Source organism: Eschrichtius robustus, chromosome 11 (assembly GCF_028021215.1).
Source record: "Eschrichtius robustus isolate mEscRob2 chromosome 11, mEscRob2.pri, whole genome shotgun sequence".
NCBI classification, from domain to species: domain Eukaryota; kingdom Metazoa; phylum Chordata; class Mammalia; order Artiodactyla; family Eschrichtiidae; genus Eschrichtius; species Eschrichtius robustus.
The window spans coordinates 71238454-71259447 of record NC_090834.1 but is presented as its reverse complement, the minus strand read 5'-3'; the positions used below and the strand labels follow the sequence as shown (position 1 = coordinate 71259447).

Sequence of the window (20994 nt, the reverse complement as noted above, 5' to 3'; positions counted from 1 at the left end):
AAGCAAATGTAGTTTCAGGTTGTTTCCGACAATAACAAGTCATTGCCAAGATGGGATTGTGCCTAGCAAAGTGGCTCATATGCAGTAGACACTGAAATAAGACCATCTTCTCTCCCACCCCAAACATAGTACAGACTAGACCACCCATATATTCCCTCTCTATTAGTTCATTTTAGTTGAATGATTTTTCCCCACTAATGATAAAAATAACAATGCTTTTTTTTAAACTTGGAAAAATACAAAAAGTACCAGCATTTTTAAACTACCCATGATTTTACCAGCCAATAACTAAAATATTACAAAGGGACATACCAACATCTTTCCTATGAATTTGACCATAATTGTGATCATACCAAACTTTAAATCTGTATAGAGCACTTGCCACTAAACACAATTAACTACCAGCCTGTATGTTAGTATCTTCATTTTGGCTTTCTTGAGACCAAATTCACACTATGTTTTTCGTTACTTAACTCAATGGTTTCTTCTCAATCTCTGTTCTTCTGAGTCTCTCAGCTACATATTTTGCTGCTGATCACTTCCTCTTTCTTAAAACTCTATACTAAGTTTCCCTAAACAGTATATTCCTCAGTGTCTACAAAAGTCTCTCCAATTAATCTTTTTCTATTTCTTCACTGGTTCTCTTCTGTTAACTCCTGACAATCTCTAAAACATGGCTCAGGCCTGACCTTGAATTTGCTTGTCAACCTTGAATCCCTAGCACTTAATAACACAATGCCTGGCATGAAGCAGATGCTCAATTCACGTTTACTTACTGACTTTGCCAACCCTGACCTGCCACTTACTAGTTGTGTTACCTTGGTTAAATTAAATCTCTCTGAACCTCAGTTTTCTCACCTATAAAGTAGGGATAATCAAAGGAAGATGATGCTTGGAAAGCTCAAAACAGTTTCTGGCACAAAGTAGCACCCAATAAATTTTGCTATTATTATCAACATAATCTAGTACAGGAATCAAAAATACTTACTATTATATACAGTTGAACACCAAATCTACCTCTCAACAACCCAATTTACTTTCACCATATTCCTCTTATCATAACTATCAAAAAACATTTTTGTACTCTTCACTACTTATCTCCAATCCATCATCAACTATTCTAATTTTTCTCTCCTAGCCACCATACAAAACCATCATTTATCAACTAAGCTATAACAACAAACTTAGTTGGTTTCTACACCTTTACATCTTCATTCATGGGCTTCCCTGGTGGTGCAGTGGTTAAGAATCCACCTGCCAATGCAGGGGACACGGGTTCAAAACCTGGTCCGGGAAGATCCCACATGCTGTGGAGCAACTACGCCCGTACGCCACAACTACTGAGCCTGCGCTCTAGAGCCCGCATGCCACAACTGCTGAAGCCTGCACACCTACAGCCGGTGCTCCACAACAAGAGAAGCCACCGCAATGAGAAGCCCAAGCATCACAAAGAAGAGTAACCCCAGCGCACCGCAACTAGAGAAAGTCTGCGCGCAGCAACGAAGACCCAACTCAGCCAAAAATAAATAAATAAAATAAATAAATTTATTTAAAAAAAATCTTCATTCAAATCTTCAATCCTCCTTAAAAACCATTTTTAATTTGTCACTCTTGTCCACAGTTGCTTATAACATGTCCATACTACTGGAATGCCATCCTCTTATCTTGCAATAACCCATGTCCCAACTCCTAGTTCAAAAGATGGCTCAACACTCACCTCTTCCAGGAAACTTTCCCTGATTAACTCCACACCACTCAGATTACTTCTCTGCTCCAAGTCGCCTCAGCACCTCAGCACTTAGGTACTCTGTTATACTAAGAGTAAAATGTGATCAGTGAATAGCATTACCAAGAAATTACTTCCACAAAACTATTTCTACATCCTAAAGAATGGTCCATTACCCATAATGCTTTGTTGATTTGGTTAATAAGGAAACATCCTATATGACAAATGCCCTCTTTGGGTTTTGTCCTTAACACTGTACTATTTCATGTTGGTAAAGAAGCACTTAACTCTTCACAATCCTTTTGTCCTATCCTCAGGCAGAAATTATACCTCAGTTGTATCACCTCCTCCTGTTTAAATCCAATGAAAATGTAGTAATGGACCATTTTCTTTTCTACTATCTTTTCTCTGCCCCCAACCTCTGCCCATACCCCACAAATAAAACTTCCAAAGCTTTAAACAGAAAGGTAGTAGCAGTGACACCATGTTTTTCTTTCCTCTAAGTGAAAAGAACTTTGAACCTATTTAGCTATAAAACTCTTCCCAAGGCTGAAAAATTTCCCAACAAGCATGATGCATAATCAAATTCTACATCAAAATGCTTCATTCTTATAGAGTAACAGAATTGTACTTATGTTCACTCTTACTTGTGTTACTGTAAGAGATCTTGCATCATTTTTATGCTATATTACACATGACTGTTGAGAAACTCCCCTGTATTGCAGTTTTCGGAAAGTATCCTCTGATGTTGTCTTTAAACAAACATATTCTACTTTTTTTTGATATAAGAATTAATCGATTCCTCACTGCCATCCAATCAAAAGCAAACAATATTTGTGCCATGGCTTGTGAGAAGATGAGTTCGTGCGCTGCTGAGGCAAAACAATGAGATGAACTGTCACACGGGTGGGAGAAGGGTTGGGGAGGAAGGAGGAGGGTCGGGGAGGGAGGACAATCAACCTCAGCAGTGAGAGTTAACAAGTCTGAGAGTTTGGCCATCGATGAGTAGTGAATGAACCTATGGACGTGGCTGACTGACTCCTACCTGACAAAACCGACAGTTATTCTTGCTGACTTACTCATAAAAGATCCACACCCTTCAGTTACCATACATAAACCTACCTCGTTTGCTCCTTGTATACTTTCTCCTAACTGGCCACCTAACGCCTTCTAGTCAAACAGCCTCCATCTACACCTCACCTAAAACCTTTGCCTCTCGGTCACCTTCCGGCTTTAGTAAGTGCCTCTTACTCCAGATTCACGTGTCCCAAGCCTGTCCTCCCTTCACTCCCAGCTGATTTCCCCCCAGTCTCAATCAATGCCTACTTCCAAGAGGCCAACCACACGCCCCGGCTCCGCACCTTCTCCCCGGGCACCCTTTTCTGAGCATCACCCTATTCCCATCACTTTCTTCGTCCCCAGACCCAGAATCCTTCCATCACAGGCCTCCTTTCACTGCCACCCTCAGGCGCACAAACCTGCTCCTCCGTTAACTACCCCGCCCCACCTTCGCCACCTCTACGCGGTCTCTCCGCCCCAGGCGGCGCCCCCAGGCTCCGCGTCTGCAAACCAGGCCCCTCCCTATGGCACCGCTCTCAGTCCCGGCTCTCCAGAGGGCGGTGGCCCCGCCAAGCCTCGCATAGACCATCCGGGCAGAAGCGGGTGCCCCCCGCTCTACGCAGCGGTGGGCGGGGGCGGGGCAGCGGGTGTAGCCCCCGCCTCGGCCAGGCCTGCCTCCCCGGCTCCCAGAGCCGCGGCCCCGTCCAGGCGAGGAGGGACCCACAGCCCGCCTCTCCCGCCCGGCGTCCCCGCCTCTCACCTAGACGCAGAGGCTCGGGCCTCGCTTTCCTCCCGGCAGTCCAGCGAGGTCTCTGTCGGCGTCGCCGTCGCGCTCCCTTCACTCGCTCCTCCACCGCCCGCGACCGGCCGCTGAAGAGCGGACGAGTGGTGGCACGCCCATTGGCTGCGGTCCGCGCTCGCGTCAGCCGACCCCGACCCGGACCTCGGAATGTGACTGGCTGACGCGGCGCCTCTTTTCCACGTCTTGTCCTGATTGGCTCTCTCGCGCCCCCTTACTAGGAGGACCGCTCACCCTCCTCCTGGCTTCGGCCTCCCACCCCCTCAACCCCGTTTCTATCCGGGCGGGAGGAGGACGAGAGCGGGCGCGGGTGGGACGCGAACGGCCAATGGGAGGGCGGAGAGAGGGCCGGGAGGTGGGCTCTGCGCCCGGCCAGCTCGCGGGGAAAGTTCATCCAATGGGCGCGCACCCCACATCCCGAGCTCACGAGCGCCCCCGCCGGCAGCTCGTGTTCCAGCGGGTCGCCTCCAGGGACACGCCCGGGCTGCCCGTCGTTTAGGAGCGACGCCCGCTGGAAAGGTGGGGAGGATGCGGCGAGGCAGCCGCGGGTGACCGCTGGCAGCCATTGTGGTGTGCTCCCCCACTGTCTTCGTGAGGCCCGACGCGCCTCTTGGCGGGGCTGGTTTCGGTCGGTGAGAGCGGAGCCGTGGCTCTGTGGTCCCCTGGCGCCTCCGCGGGGTGCCCTATAGAGAGGGAGCCGAGCGTGCGTCTCGTCCAGCCCCGCAGGACTGTGGGTCAAATATTTCCACTTAACACTGCTTCCAGAGTAATTTCATACAAAATTTATCCATGGTGAGAGAAATTAGAATAATGGTTATCTCGCGGGGGAGGAGGGGAAATGGAAAGGGCACAAGGGAACCTCACGGAAGCTCGGAGCGTTCTGTCTCTTGATCTGGGTGGTAGTTACCGAGGTGGTGTCTGCCTAGGTACAACTTCACCGAGTTGTACACTTAAGATTAGTTCACTCAACGCACTTGATGTATAATATCTCAATTTTTTAAATGATAAAAGGATTGTGAGAAAAACTCTAATATTACCATAACCTTAGGCTCCAGGGGCACCCACGGTATAAACAATCCCACTAGGATTTAGCTAGCTAGCATTCAAAAACTAGAAACCAGAGGAAGAAAAAAAGGACTGTGAGAATTTAAAGTGAGTGAAAGCTCCTGGCACGGTGAATAACATTCACAGGTTGGTGCTTTAAGGATGAGCTAAGATGGTTCAGAATGATTTTTCTCTGAGGATTTAGAGCTTGTTTCAGTGCCTGACACTGTTACTAGAACTAAAGCACCCGTGGTGCTGCACCCAATTGGGAACTACAGAAGTTTACGGAGCTGCGTACTTTACTTTGTTTTGAAGACCGTGGCTTCTGCCTTGGAGGAGCTCGCAGTCCAGTACCAAGTGCAGTCACCCTCTGTATCTGTGGGGAATTGGCTCCAGGACACACTCTCCCCACCCCACCCCACCCCCACAAATATCAAAATCCACAGATATTCATGTTCCTTATGTAAGATGGTGAAGAATCTTTGTTTCTGAACTTGGCATATAAAGTTAGGTAAGATAGTATTTTCCACAGAGCACAGGATATAATAAGGACACAGACATAAACAGATAATTCCACTATAATGCAGGATGAGGGAATACATATAAACAGGATCTTACCCAGCCTAGGGAATTTAGGGGCATCTTCTTAGAAGATGCAAAATTAAGTTAACCACTGCTAACATAACCACTGTGCACATCCTCCCACATTCTTTAAATCATCTCTAGGTAACTTATAATACCTAATACAATGTAAATGCTATGTAAGTAGTTGTAAATACAATGTAAATGCTGGGTAAATAGTTGCTGACAAATAGCAAATTCAACCTTTTGCTTTTTGGAACTTTTCTAGAATTTTTTTTCTGAATATTTTCAATCCACAGTTATTTGAATTCACAGATGTGGAACCTACGGTTACTGAGGCTACCGGTACAGTCATTCCTGACGGAGGGCACAGAACACAAAACTAATACAGCTGCCTACCCTCAGGGATGAGTCATTTCCCTAGGCTAGGCAAGATGTGTGTGTGTCTAAAACCCAGTCCATTAGCAAAATTCTGAAATATCCAGGGTCAGATGAAACACTTCTTAGCTATAGGTGAGTAATATTCTTCCCAAAATAGCCGTAAGAACTATGGGCCAAATGCTAGCCTGTGGAAGGGCATCAGCAACAAAACAAGTTAAAGATTACAGGATTCGTGTTTATTAATTCAGTCATTAAGTTGTTCATTTCAGATAAATACCTTTGTTTAAAGTACTTGTCCCTGAACTAGGCACATAAAGTTAGGTAAGACAGTATTTCCCACAGAGCATAGGGTGTAACAGGGAGACAGACCTAAACAGATAATTCCAGTATAATGCAGGATGAGAGAATATATATAAAAAGGATCTAACCCAGCCTAGGGAATTTAGGGGCATCTTAGAAGACACAGAGCTAAGTTAACCACTGCTAAGGTTTGTCACCATACCATAAGCAATTAGGCACTATTTCTGGAGAGTACTTTCATTACAAATTTTTAAATTTTTGTGCAAAGCTTGATTTTTTAAAAATAGTTATATGTAAATATAACAATACAATAGCTATATATAAATATATAAATTAATACTTAGTTCGGAGAAAAACGTGAAGAAATTAAGTAATTGCTTAATGAATACATTATGACTTTCAAAAATAACTTTAGGGTTGCAGGCTTAAAGGCATTCATTTGATTCAAGTCGATGTGTATGTAACATGTCCCTCCAGCAGAGACCCCCCCCACAGATGGGCAGCATGCATTCTGGAAGAGGACTTAAAATTAAAACAACGGTTTACTATCCAAGATGGTACAGTCTCATGGGCATGTTGTGTGGCTCATGTCCCTTGTAGTGCACCACCATTTTTAAGTGAATTCCAAGTCATATATCTATAAAAAGTGACTAATAGTCTTCACAAAAGGTAATGAAGGATTTTGCCCAGAGTCTAACACTTAAAATATAGTAATACCAAAAAAAAGTAATAATTCATTCAAATGCTTTTCCCATCTCTTTTCAACAAGAGCCCCGAAAATTGGGCTGCCATATATTGGAATCTACTACATTGTAATTTTATTCACATATGGAACACCTGTATATACTTTTGATTCTTGCTACAGAAACACAGTTCTGTAAATGAAGGTAAATTATACCAAGCCAAAAATGTATTACTATAGTTTACAGCCTAAGGATACCATATATTACTGAGAAAATAAATAGGAATAGACACCAAAAACACATATGTTGCTATTGCAAATATGTTCCTATAAAAGGGTTTCATCTTTAAGAAATTCATGGAAAAGACTCTGACAAGTACAGGTTTCTGGTAACTGACTGTACTGCTGAACTGAATGAATAAGCAGAACTGAATTTTCAGAACTCTAATGAAAAACTGAAGAACTCATAAAAGTGCTAACAAAAGATCAAGATGAAAAAAAAATTAATTACATGGGACTGAGTGAACTGATGAGGATGAGTATAATTTTTGTGACTTTCTGTCTGAATTTAAAAAAAAAAAAATCCAACAAGGACTCAGAGGCAAAGAATATACAAATCAATTTTCACTGCAAAGTAAAGGAGCTGTTACAGTGGAGGATTACTGGACTGAATGTCAATATTATGACATAGTATGAGTGTGTTTCATGTTTGGTAATTGCAATCATTGTTGCTTTTGTTGTGGTCATCCATGTACAATGCTTGGTGTCAGTCTATTTATCTCTTGTAAAAATAAAATACAGTGAAAAAAAAAAACCACATATGTTACTCATAAACTAGTTATAGCTATTTATGCATTCCCTCAGACTTCCATAACTTCTTTAAAAACCAAAGTCAAGTAAGGTCAAGCATTAATTTTTTTATGCAAACAGTACCTGCTCTGAGGAAATACTTTTCTCATGGCATGTATCATTTTCTAACTCATATGATATATTGTTCTGTCAACGTCTCATTAAACATAGTTCTGTTGAGGTTCTTCACTCCATCTTTACAACAACCCTGTGCAAATGTTCATCTATTCATCTGAATTTTGTAGAAGAGAAAATTGAGGTTCAATGAGACAAGTAATTTGCCCAAAGTCACACAGCTGTTAGGTGGCCGAAGTGGGATTGAAATCTAGGTCTATTTGAAGGCAAATTCCATAATCTTTTTACTATGCCACATTTGCCTCCTCCAAAACAAGATCTGGTCACTTTGCCTTCTCATACATCTTTGTGTTCCCCACAATGAGTAGCACAGAATCTTACGTATGTCTCTCATGGAACTCATGGTGTTAATAATTATTTTCACCATGCTTCATCTTTACAGATTTCATGACAAAAGAGAGTGTGAACTATTTAAAAGAAACTACTTCTTTTGACAAAACTAAAGGGAACACAACTTTGTAGTTGCAGTGAAGAACCCATTACAGCTATCTAGAGTGCATCAGAGATGCTCACTTTCGTAGCATAGGCTGAGCACAGCATAGAAAGGGTTTCAGGCAGCTTTTCTCAAGAGAACCAAATTTCTAGTGAGCACAGTTACCCTCTGCAATTCATTTGGTGATCCCTACCTTGCCCTGTATTCAATTATGACGTCCAGAATTGGTCTGCTTTAAACATATTTTTAAAGCTTGTTATTAAAAAGCAAACAAAAAAATTCTACCAGGTTTCTAACATTTCTGCTAATATATCAATTGTCAGTCTGAATGAGTACACACAGGTTTCTGTGGCTTCATTTCCTCATCTCTAAAAGGAGGGTGAAATTTAATGCCCAGTATCTGTTCTGAGTGTTTTAGAGATCTGTGAAATAAGTTTGGTTTTCACGTGGAGGCGAATCATCTGACCCTGTTATTCAACAGCTTTAATCTACGTGGAACAAAAATGGAGCTGCTATGTTCTTGGCTCTTCTAAAATATTCCTTGTGTCCTGACCACTGACTTTCTGGTTCTTGAAGAGTGGCAGAATATGCCACCCCAAAATATGCCACTTTAGCATAAGGATTATTTTGAGCTAAAGTCACTAAAGAAACAGCAGATGCAAGAAGAGCCTTCTAAGCTCCCCTTTTCTTCCTGAAAACAGGAGATAAAAGCTCCCATGTGAAGGATGCTCTTCTTATACCAGAAGAAAAGAAACATTCTTCAGTGGCAAATCAAAGCCTAGTATCCTGTATACATAGACTTTTTGTTAAAATAAGTCGTATCTTCCTTTAGCCTCCCCATATAATTTACTTTATCACAATTGCCTTTATTTGTTCAACCTAGTATAAAAGCCTGTAGATTTTGCCATTTCTTTGAGTCTTCATTTAACATAAATGTGTATACAATTCTACTGTTAATCTGTTTTATGCCAATTTAATTCTCAGGCCCAGCCAAAAAACCTTAAGAAGATAGAGGTAAAATTTTGCCTCCTCTACGGTTTCTGGTTGTGAGGTTGGGATTTCAATGGTTGGGACACTGAGAGATCCTGGGACAGCTGACAAAAAGCCAGCAGAAGGTAAGAATTCTTACACATCAATCCCTTAGATCTCTGCCTGCATGGCCCAACCAAAGCAAGAATAATAAAAGTCTCTCCTCATCTTTTTCCCTTTCTAAATGTAGCTTGGCAGGAGAAAAAGTTTGTAAAATTAGTTCTTTGAGTTGTGACCTTTGTATTTGGTTCTGGGTACCCATTGGTTATAACCCACAGCCTCCTAGTCTTTGTTTCTTTGTCTCTGTCTTTAGTGGTGTTTGTCATAAGGAGGAAAATCATAAAATGAGCTGCTCCATTCATCTTGTTTCACATCTTCACAGCTTGGCTTTGTGACCAGGTAAAATATTCTCTCTGGTCTCCAGCAGCTGGACTGTACAGTACAAGTATTGGCTTGAGTCAGGTAACCAGCCAAACAGGCTGGAAATCAAGGCACAAAATGACAAGCAGCATTCTCTTTGTCCAACCTTGCCACCTCTCAGAGAAGTGTGTCCTAAGCGAGATTCCAGTTTGTCTTGAGAGAGTCCAGTCCATAAGGAGCCTTTGTTGTCTTACCTTTGTTGTCTTCATAGTGCCAGGGAGCCCTTATCCTAATGTCACCCACCCAATGCCACAAATTAGCTGGTCTATAGCTGGAGACATTTCAAGTTCCTGTAGGAAACAAGAGACACCAGTTTCACAAACACTATTCTTACTGCCTGTGACAGTAAAGCTCTTTGCATTCTTAGGCTAACTCTGGGAGTGAACTTTCTGGATCTTGGGGGGGCTGCATCTTTTGTACTCTCTTTGGGGATGCCTCTCATGTCTGTGGCTAAACCATAAAAGGCTTATTGGTTTTGAGTCATAATTAAAATAGGTATGCTCTTGAATATTTGGACTTTTAGATCTAAAAGGAGTTTTTAGAGAGCTCTCACCCTATACAATTATCCTATTGTTACCTATGGGAAGGTCAAATTGAAAGGAAAAAATTAATAAGACAAAGATAACTCTTGTATAAGTTAGTAAATTTTGTGTTTCTATATTTATACCTAACTCATGGCTAAGGTTTAAAATGAAAACTGTAAGATCTCTTTTGTATATGTCTCTATATGTCTATGTATATATGTAATATTTTTCTACCTCTGGATGATATTGCCAAAATTACTCTGTGAAGGAGTTCTATTTAATTGGTTTAAAAAAATAAATGCTTATAAAAAGTATTCCTAAAACTCTCAGAAATATAGAAACTAACCCAAATGTTCCTTAATTTCACAGGATCTGGGATAAAAGCTTGTTTAAGTCATGTCTTCAGAGTTGTCAACATTAAATGTAATGAAGACATAGCACTTATTCTATTTGGGTTTACTAGTCAAATGAACTTATGTTATCTCTACTAGATGTTTAAGATTGTAAAATTTTAAACTCAATTTAAAATCAGGACGTATAGTACAAATAAATTGCTTGATGTATGTTAAACACAGCAGTACATTAAAAAAGTTGGAGAAAGTCATGTTTTAACTTCTAGGTTCTTTGCTTCTGTGATTTTTTGTGTGTGTGATGTTTATTTATTTATTTATTTGGCTGTGCCGGGTCTTAGTTGTGGCATGAGGGATCTTCGTTGCGGCACGTGGGATCTTCGTTGCGGCATGAGGGCTCTTTTAGTTGCAGCATGTGGGATCTAGTTCCCTGACCAGAGATCGAACCCGGCCCCCCTGCATTGGGAGTGTGGAGTCTTAACCACTGGACCACCAGGGAAGTCCCACTTCTGTGGGGTTTTTTTTTTTTAATTTTTTATTTTATTTTATTTATTTTTGGCTGTGTTGGGTCTTCGTTGCTGCACACGGGCTTTCTCTAGTTGCGGCGAGTGGGGGCTACTCTTTGTTGCAGAGCACGGGCTCTAGGCCCGCAGTCTTCAGTAGTTGTAGCACGCAGGCTCAATAGTTGTGGCACATGGCCTTAGTTGCTCCGTGGCATGTGGGATCTTCCTGTACCAGGGCTCGAACCCGTGTCCCCTGCACTGACAGGCGGATTCTTAACCACTGCACCACCAGGAACGTCCCCCAGACACTCCCCTAGTTTTGAACATAATGTGCTTAAACATTTTTTGTTGATTAGGTTGTATTTGCCATATGGTAAAATATTCATAAGCTACGAAGGGATATACAGTGAAAAGAAAATTGTGTTCCCACATCTGTCCTCCAACCACTCAGTACCCCTCCCTGTCAACCAAGATTAGCAATTTCTTGTATACTCTTCCATAAATAGTCTATGTATATGCAAGCATACCATAAGCAGATAATACAGACTACATACAGTCTTTTTTCATTCAAAACTGTTTAAGATTATTCTCTATCAGCCCACATAGTGCTACCAAGTTATTTTTTCCTTATTCTTTTTAATCAACGCATGCAACTCTTTGTATGACTGTACTGTAATTTATTAAGCCCTCCTCTATTAGCGAACATTTAGGATGTCTCCAGTCTTTGGCCATTATATAATATACTGCAGTGAATATCTTTGTACATATGGAACATGTGTAAATACATTATAGAATTAGTTCCTAGAATTGGAATTCGTGAGTTAAAAGATTTTTTTCAGTGTTAAAACTTAAAAATATTGGGACTTCCCTGGTGGTGCAGTGGTCAAGACTCCGAGCTCGCAGTGCAGGGGACCCAGGTTTGATCCCTGGTCAGGGAACTAGATCCCACACGCATGCCGTAACTAAGAGTTCACATGCCACAACTAAGGAACAGGCGAGCCATGACTAAGGAGCCCGCCTGCTGCAACCAAGACCTGGTGCAACCAAAAAAAACAAAACAAAAGCAAAACAAACAAACAAAAAATAACCTTAAAAATATTTAACACCATTACACAGTTCAAAATTCATAAGATTCGAAGGGTATATGTGAAAAGTTTAACTTTCATTTCTGTCCTCAGCCTTTTAGTTCTATTCCCTGAGTCAACCAGTGTTATCAGTTTCATATCTATTCTTTTTTTTTTTTTAACATCTTTATTCGAGTATAATTGCTTTACAGTGGTGTGTTAGTTTCTGCTTTATAAAAAAGTGAATCAGCTATACACATACATATATCCCCATATCTCCTCCCTCTTGCGTCTCCCTCCCACCCTCGCTATCCCATCCCTCTAGGTTGTCACAAAGCACCGAGCTGATCTCCCTGTGCTATGCGGCTGCTTCCCACTAGCTATTTATTTTACATTTGGTAGTATTTCTGTGATTTTTAAAAAATATTTGCCTGATTTATCTACAAGAAAAATAATTTAAGATTATCCTGGCTTTGTTTCATTAACAACATTAACATAACAAAGTGTTACATCTACTTAAAAATAGTTTCCAAAATCTTTTTTGAAACTTGAGGCCTTAAGTTATGTTAAATTATGGCTATTCATTGAATATCTAGATCATTTCTAAATGAGATAGTACACTAAAACATTAATTGCTAAACATAAGTTTATCTACTTTTGGCTTCTTAATTTTTACAAAGAGAAAAAAGATATTTGGTGGTCTGTTAACTACACATATTTTTGCCACATTAAAAAATTGTACATATGTCTCTAAAAATTATAAATTTTTATAATAATGTACAGGTATATCTCATTTTATTACACTTCACAGATATTGGATTGTGTGTGGGAGGGGTGTTTTTTTATTTTTGACCACCGCACAGCATGCAGGATCCTAGTTCCCCGACCAGGGATTGAACCCCCGCTCCCTGCAGTGGAAGCACAGAGTCTTAACCCCTGGACCACCAGGGAAGTCCCAATATTGTGTTTTTTACAAACTGAAAGTTTGTGGCAACCCCACATTGAACAAGTCTATCAGCACCACTTTTATTTTCCTTTTTTTTTCTTTTCCTTTTTTTTTTTCTTTTTTGACATTCCCAGCTATAGCAAATTTTAATCAATCTATCAGTCTTTTTCATAATACTTTGTTATCAGCACCACTTTTCCAACAGGATTTGCTTACTTAGTGTTTCTTTGTCACATTTTGGTAATTCTCACAATATTTCAAACCCTCCACCAGTAAAAAGGTTATGACTTGCTGAAGACTCAGGTGATGGTTAGCATTTTTTAGCAATAAAGTATTCTTAATTAAGGCATGTCCATTGTTTTAGACATAATGCTATTGCACACTTAACAGTCTACAGTATAGTGTAAACATAACTTTTATATGCATTGTGAACTCAAAAAATTTGTGGACTTGCTTTATTGTGTTATTTACTTTATTGTATTGGTCTGAAACTGAACCTACAATATCATTGAGGTATGCCTGTATTCATAAATTTGCAAATCTACTAAGAATGCTAATATATGACAGTTTATAATTGCCTGCCTACAATTTATAATCAATATATAAAAATAAAACTACTAAAAACAATAACAGCAAAGGAAAACAACTTTGTAAGCAAAGTATAGGTGGAGAATGAGGTGTATTCTTATTATGAAGAGCATATAAGGAATGTAGGATGTGTTTCTGTTAAAAAATAAAAAAAGTAATTTTTGTCCTAAAGTAAAATGACTGAATGTTCCAGATTGAGAAAGAGAAAAGGAACAGGACAAAATCAAAATGGATATAGAAAATTACAGAAGGTTTGTAGAACAGAAATTTTTTGTTGCAAGGTCAAAGCTGGCTAAAATTAAATGCATTTACTTATAAGACTTCTTTAAATGAGCGCAATAATGTACTGATACAAAACTAGAGTTTAATTTTCTCTCTGTTAACATGACAAAGTTTATTAGATTGTCTGCTTTTTTTTAATTTTTAATTTTTTTGTACAGTTTTTAAAGGTTATGCTCCATTTGGTCTGCTTTTAATAAGAGATTATAAAAGGTTTTTTTCTTTACCTTTCATATAATCTGTCAAGGAAACAAAGATTTTGTGTCTTATCAAAATAATTTCCTATGCTTCGCATTGTCTTTATCAGGTCTTTGATTACTTACAAAAACTGAGTCTTCAGTATTAAAGAAGCTGAGCGGTTTTTATTTTACAATTATGTAATTTTTTAATTTATCTTTAAAATCTTTCAGTTGTCAACCTTAATTAGATGGGTAACTAAGTATCTGTTTTTCTGTGACCTGTGATACTTACTTAATCAAGTGTTTTAAACCTTTTGACAATTTTGCTAAACTTCCCCAAATCAAATTCAAAATGAAGACTTTTTGACCTTGAACTAACTTTGGGATTTTCCAGATGGCCCCTGGAAGATCTCAAAAGATTTGTTCTCTCTCCTTTAAAAAAGAGAGAGAGAGAGAGAGAGATTAAACTAATTAGCTTATTTGATGTATTAAATTACATAGAAAACATTGTCAAATTGCTGATTAACTTTGTTAAGGTTATATTTGTATGGGCATATGTTACTAATATTTCAAAAATTTTACAAAGTTCCTAGAAATTTGTCAGTGCCCTTATTATCTGTATAAGCAATCATAAACCCAATTATTATTTTGAAACATTGCATGTCACAGAAATAACCAACTGTCCCTTATAATTGTATCATTTCTTTAAATAGTGAACTCTCACCAGATCTTTAACCATGGCTATTTTGAAGTCTTTTGTCATTCACAGACAGTTATTGTTTCACTCTTGATTCTTCTTGGAAAGCTTTTACAATCATCTACAAGGGAAAATGCTTCATCTTCAAGGAGATTCATGAAAAGGACCCTGAGAAATACTCTAGAATATAGGTTTCTGATAACTCTAAGATCATACCACTAAACTGGATAACTATTTCTAGAATTCTAATGGAAAAACTGTTTGATTCATAAAACTGCTAACTCAAGATCAAGCAAACAAAAAGTAATTACATGGGACTGAATGAACCAATGAGGATAATTATAATTTTATAACTTGTTTAAAGCATTGTTGGTTTTCCAGATTTAAGAAGACCCCATTTCTCTTTTTCTTAAGCTGTCTATTAACTTACAGCAATTATACCTTTGTAAACAAAAATTAAAACATTGATCTTTTTCTCTCTTCGTATCCGCTGAGAATTTGGAAATTCTTAAGAAATATTCTTATTCATGGGAATACAGTTATTTACACAGATTCAATACGAATTTCTTCTCTTTATAACAGAACACAATTGGAAACATTGGTTATATTATCAAGACTTTGATTGTAATGTCATATTTGACAGTGATGTACATATACTCAATTAACTAGACAGATTTAAGAAACTGAAGTTGACTTTATGAAGTCAGTGCTTATAAAGTCCCTTGAAATACCACCCTGATACCTTGCTTACAGGGTTCCCAGCCCTACAGCTGAGTAAGGAAGGTCACTTCCTGGCAGGCCCAAGAACCTTCAGATATATTGGGTACCTCAGGAAGAGAGGAATTCACCCAAATATATGGGTGCTGTAGGCAAAGTCTGTTGGTGAATTCTTGACATGGCTTCTTATCCTTGAAAGACTTTTAAAGGTTCAATCTAAGATTCCTTATTAAAAGTTCTAACAAAGCAGACTTATAAAGAACCTATATGATAAATCATTCTTGCTGCACTTATGTAAATAATCATGCCAAGTTTAACAAGACTTTACAAAAAAAGTCTTACTGTAATTATATTTAGTAAAAATGGGGTTGACTCTAGAGAGAAAATTATGTTTCAGTGAAAAACTATAACACACTCTTGTGATTACTAGATTCTAGCTGTGTTCACTGTCTTTGAGGTTTTGTTATCTACTTATAAACTGGTCTGGATCCTGAATTCTTTTAACTTCCTAAAATATATGGCTACAACTCTCCAAGTTACCATTTCCAATTTTTCTCCCACTCTTCTGACTTGAAATCACTAAGAACTAAAACTGCCCTTTTCCCCAAGCCCTACAAGCTAAAGCTAGATGACTTGATATAAACTTCAGAAAAATCACCACAATAAAACATATATAAACAACCTTCATGCCTGCTGCTGTGTGGGCCACTCAGAAAATTCACCAGAATACCCAATGCCATAACCAGAAACATTCAAACTTCAAACCAGGAAATTTGTCAAATTACAAACTGCTATCCTCATTCCACCATCTAAAGATGCTTCTAAGCTTAAGTCTAGAAATCTTCTTACCTGCTGTCCTCTGGACTCAGAAACTAGATTTCTAACTATTAATATTTGTTTTTCTTTTGTTTCCATTAAAAAATACCCCTCACTAAATGCGTGATTGTTCACATCATATAGAGATCTAACTTAGATGAGCTACTGCTCTCACCTGCACCACTGCCTCCTGAACTAAGACACAACTGTTCAAATAAACTGACCTATTCTCAAGACTAATTCGAGGAGAAACAGAATAATCTGCCAGCTCAGATTCTGCACTATGAATCTTTGGGGTGAAGTTTCAGAGGGGAGGAATAAAAAGTGGCAGAATATACCACCCCAAAATATGCTACTGTGACATAGGGATTATTTTGAACTAAAGGCACTTGAAAGAATAGCAGATGCCAAAATGGCCTTCTAATCTCCCCATTTCTTCCTGAAAACAGGAGATAAAATCTCCCATGTGAAAGATACCCTTCCTATACCAGGAGAAAGAAACTTTCTTCAATGGGGAATCAAAGCTGAGAGAATCCTGTATAAACAGAACTGTTAATTCTTATCTTCCTTTAACCTCCCCATATAATTTAGTTACTTTCCCACAATTTCCTCTCTTTGTTCAACCTAATGTAAAAGCCTGTAGGTTTTGCCATTTCTCTGCATCTTCGTTTTCTTATCAGAGCCCCCGTGTCACGTAAAACATATAAATTTGTATACATTTCTCCTGTCTTATGTCAGTTTAATTCTCAGGCCCAGCTGAAAACCCCTAAGAAGGTAGAGGTAAAATTTTGCCTTCCCTACATTCTCAAGTGTCTCCTCCAGACCCTGTTTATTGCTAACAGTGTTCTGGTGTTACCTGACTCACAGGTATTGGGAGGAAGAGGAACAGTATTTGTAACATTTCTTTAAATACCATCTGCTGTCTTTTTTCCAAGTGTCACTATGGAAAGAAGTAACCATCTTGCTGGTCAGTTTCTTCCCACAACTGATTTGGTGGTCATTTGCCCTTCTTTTGTGGGTGGCATTGTCATTGTTTGGAGCTCACTTTGGGGGCAGTAGTAACTCAGTAGGACCCTGAGACCTGGAGATTATTCTTTTTTTCTTTTTCTTTCTTTTTCAGGGATTTACTCTCTTTGCACATGAGTCAGAACCGAGCTGCTGCAGATGCCCAGAAGTGGGAATCACTAGCTCAGCATCTGTATTAGAACATCACAGCGTGTCCAAGGTGTAAGCCACAGACTGACTCCCCTATGTCCTGCTCTCTGGGTGGTGCTTTTTGAGAACTGTGCCTGAAGTCTCCGAGACCAGTATCAGCTCACCCTTGAGCTTCTAGGGAAAGGCCTCTTCCCAGAAACAGTTGAAACAAAGCACCTGAACTGGGAGAACCTCAGACAGCAAACCACACCTATGTGTAAAACAAAACTCAGTGTATACACAGGTATGACTCTTAAGGAAATAAAACTTATGTTTAACTCAGTTCCTAATCACTTATTCTCCAGATCAGAGAACAGTGCGCAGATTAGGTTCTCCATAAAAAAGCCATTGAACTACTCTGTTATGATATTTATTACAGCAGCCAATTGTAGGTTTTTTCTAATAAATTAGTCAGTGGTTGGCTTGAGAAGAATAGAGCAGTGATTAAGAGTCCTGACTCTGGCACTGAACACCTGGGTGTAGAATCCAAGCACTACCACTTACTATGTGTGGGACCCTGGGCAAGTTACGTACCCTCTATGCCTCAGTTCCCTGGGGGTAAAATGGAAATGACAGTAATAGCACTTGCCTCACAGGGGTGCTATCAAGCTGAATGAGTTAATATTTTTAAGCTTTTTATCACAGTTTCCGGCACATGGTAAGCCCTATCTAAAGGCTTACCTTTACGATTGTTAAATCCTAAGGGGGAAAAAATAGAATGAAAGACTTCTCAGAACCAATAATAATGTCTTCTGTTTTTTAAAGATATACTAATATGCCAAACACTTTATAGATATTATTTCCGAACCCCACAACAGGTAGGTATTATTGTCTCCATTTTACAGGGAAGAAGTGGAAGACTGGGAAATTTAATTTCTTTGCCTAAGAACACATAACTGAGTAGTGGAGCTGGGAATTCTAACCAGGTGTGCCTAATTCCAAAGCCTGTGCCCTTCCACTGTGCAACATTGTCTCCTAAAATTTATCTGATCATTCATTGTTTTCATGACTCCACTCTAAATGCTCTGCATTTATTTATATCCACACTATTTCAGAACTGGTCTAAGACTCACTTGGCCCATCCCCTCTGTCTTTCACAAGTAGGAAAACTGAGTTCTTAACAAACAAGTGGCTTTCCCAAGACTAATTACTTAATGACTGTTAAGTAGCCATTGAATACCAACTAAGCATTTGCTGGTAGGGAAAGGAATGAAGTTATGTATATTGCTTACCACAGTGCCTTTCACATGCAATCAGCACTAGCTATTTTTATCATTGTTCATTTATTCATTAATTCATTTAGCAAGCATTTGTTAGGTATTTCTGACAAGTCGAACACCTGGGAATACAAAAATTAACAAGATATGATTCCTTTTGAACGTCACACTAGTCTTTCAGTACAGGAGCCATTAACCACATGTGGCTATTGAGTACCTGAAATGTGGCCGGTCTGGAGTGGAATATGTTATAAGTATAAAAAACACACAGAATTTTGAAGACTTAGTACCAAAAAATAAAATACCTCATTAATAAATGTTACATTTGTTACATGTTGAAATGATAGTATTTGGGATGTATCAGGTTAAATTAAACTATTTAAATTCTTTTCATCTGTTTCTCTTTACACTTTTTAATGTGGCTACTAGAAAAATTACATGTGGCTTGTATTATATTTCTATTGGACAGCATTGGTCAAGATAGCAAAAAAGATGAACACAATAGAATGTAAGTCCAATGAGAAGAGTCACTAGAACGTCTGTGGGAGCACAGAGGAGAAACTGCCCAAGAGTCAAGAAAGTCTTCACAGAGGAGGTAATATTTGACTTGAATTCCGAAGGATAAGTAAGAATATTGTCAGGTGAGTATTTTCCAGGCAGAAGATGAGCATGTAGAATGTCACATAAACATGAGAGACTAACCCACGCATTTTCAGTTTGGGGATGGAAGAATGAGAAAGGAAGAGAGGAGATTTAGATGGCCATAACTTGGGCAATGGTAGTGGGAATCCATAAGACAGGGCCACAAAAGATATCTCAGAAGTAGAACTGACGGGACCTGGTAATTCATGTCAGGGAAGCAACAAAAAGAGAGGGATCAAGAGAGATGCCCAGTTGTATTTGTACATGGCTATGTAGTGACATCTCCTTCTGTTCATTCACAAAATATTTATTGAAGGCTTACTTATGTGCCAAGTAGTAGGTAGTAGTGCTTAATGGGCTCCTGGGACAATGTCTTAACGTTATGTGATTATAGGGATCAGAAAAGAAAGTATTAAATCCACATTTAATTACTGGCCCACTAATGAAACTTTTATTTCTGTGGAATAATCTTATTTTCAGGGACATTAAATGGTCAAAAGTCTTGTGCTAAGGTGAGAGTGGCAGTTCCTCCTCTAATGAGATAGAGCAGGAATCTGATCCCTGAGGGGACAGATCAATCCACAGACTGGCAGGTATGAAGTCTGATAATATAAAGTTTAAGAAAGGACGTGAAGAAACAGGAACTCTTTCATAAACTGCTTGCAGATTAGTACGTTGCGTTTAGAAAAGCAATTTGGCAGTTTGCAGTAAAACTGGAAATGTACATTTCATAGAATTTGGCCATTGGATTTCTGTATCCCTGAGCACTTTTCTCTAAAGCAAGGCTCTAGCACCCCAGGCATGTGTGGGAAGAAAATGTGAGAACTTCTATAGATGTGTTTTTAAACTATGTATATATACAGAAATGAAAAAGAAATTGAGCTTTACTAAAATTTATTATAAGGATTGAAGCTTGCGCCTTTATTCAATCTGTATGTCAGATATCATATGGATGCTGACAACTCCCAAATTTAAACATCCAGGCTTTTCCTGTCCCCTGAACTTTGCCTACTAAGTATCTTCACTTGGAAATATGTGAGTACGTTGAAAAGATGGAGAGACTAGGCAGTTAATTGATCATTCATTGATAAAACAAATGAATCAAGAGATAGTGGTATATGCTTATTCTTTAGGTTTATCAAGGTAAATGACAGAATTCCATCTTGAGGTGCTAGAAGCAAATCTTTCTTCAGTACCATTCCCTGGAGGTGCTGTTCTCTTCCCTGTGACAATGAGAGTGGACCCTCCACGTTACCGGCACTGGTGCAAGAACAGCATGACAATGGAGTAGGGTGTGGGATGGTTGAGGAGCAGGGAGAATAGGGGCTGACCAAAGGCTGAAACATGAGGCAAGAAATTAGTCTACAAAGAACCTAAAAGAAAGTTCTATGGAAAAGGGTGAGGCATTATGTCAGGGAGTGGGAGAATTAGGGTCTGAAGATGTATTGGGATGGAGTTTACCCTTTCTCACTCCTTCTTCTCATAAAATCTCAACTGGGGAAGTTCCCAGTCCAGTCAGCCTTTCTTGACCATGAGGGTAGTATAAAAGTTAGGAAGGAGGTGATGCAGAAGGACATGGTGTTGACTAATACCGTGGCAACAGCAGGTTGGGCTTTTTTTCCCCTTCCTTGCTTGCTTTCCCCTTCACCTCACCTACTGTGAGCACAGTATGGAACAGGGGACCAGAATGAGGAGGAAACTGAGTCAAGGCCCTGGGACCCTGGCAAGGATCAGCTCCCAGAGAGAAGAATGAGGGGGGTTAACTGCTCATCCACAATGAAAAGGGAAGGAAATTTCCCACTCTTTACCCAATCCTGTGAGAGAAATACACAGAAGTCA

General features: G+C 39.3%; 2 protein-coding genes and 1 long non-coding RNA gene across 5 annotated transcripts in view; 2 read left to right on the top strand and 1 right to left on the bottom strand.

Moving 5' to 3' along the window:
* The window catches only part of FAR1 (fatty acyl-CoA reductase 1), a 77625-nt gene extending 73923 nt beyond the window's left edge, over positions 1-3702 (bottom strand). For 2 of the 3 annotated variants that reach the window (XM_068554516.1, XM_068554514.1), the window contains exons 1-2: positions 3546-3637; positions 1718-1815 (exon numbers count right to left, since the gene is read on the bottom strand). The gene's annotated coding sequence lies outside the window, so the exon portion shown is untranslated. Of the gene's footprint in view, positions 1-1717; positions 1816-3545 lie in introns of all 3 variants that reach the window. The other variant, XM_068554517.1, reaches the window with a different exon arrangement.
* Positions 3045-3659, top strand: LOC137772228 (uncharacterized). The gene has a single exon (XM_068556101.1). The coding sequence runs from the start codon at positions 3045-3047 to the stop codon at positions 3657-3659; it is 615 nt and encodes a 204-aa protein (XP_068412202.1).
* Positions 3703-4249: 547 nt separating the features above from the next.
* Positions 4250-19097, top strand: LOC137772481 (uncharacterized). The gene is made up of 4 exons (XR_011075481.1): positions 4250-4376; positions 8975-9105; positions 17223-17540; positions 18983-19097. It is a non-coding gene; the product is annotated as an uncharacterized lncRNA (long non-coding RNA).
* The last annotated feature ends 1897 nt before the right edge of the window (positions 19098-20994 follow it).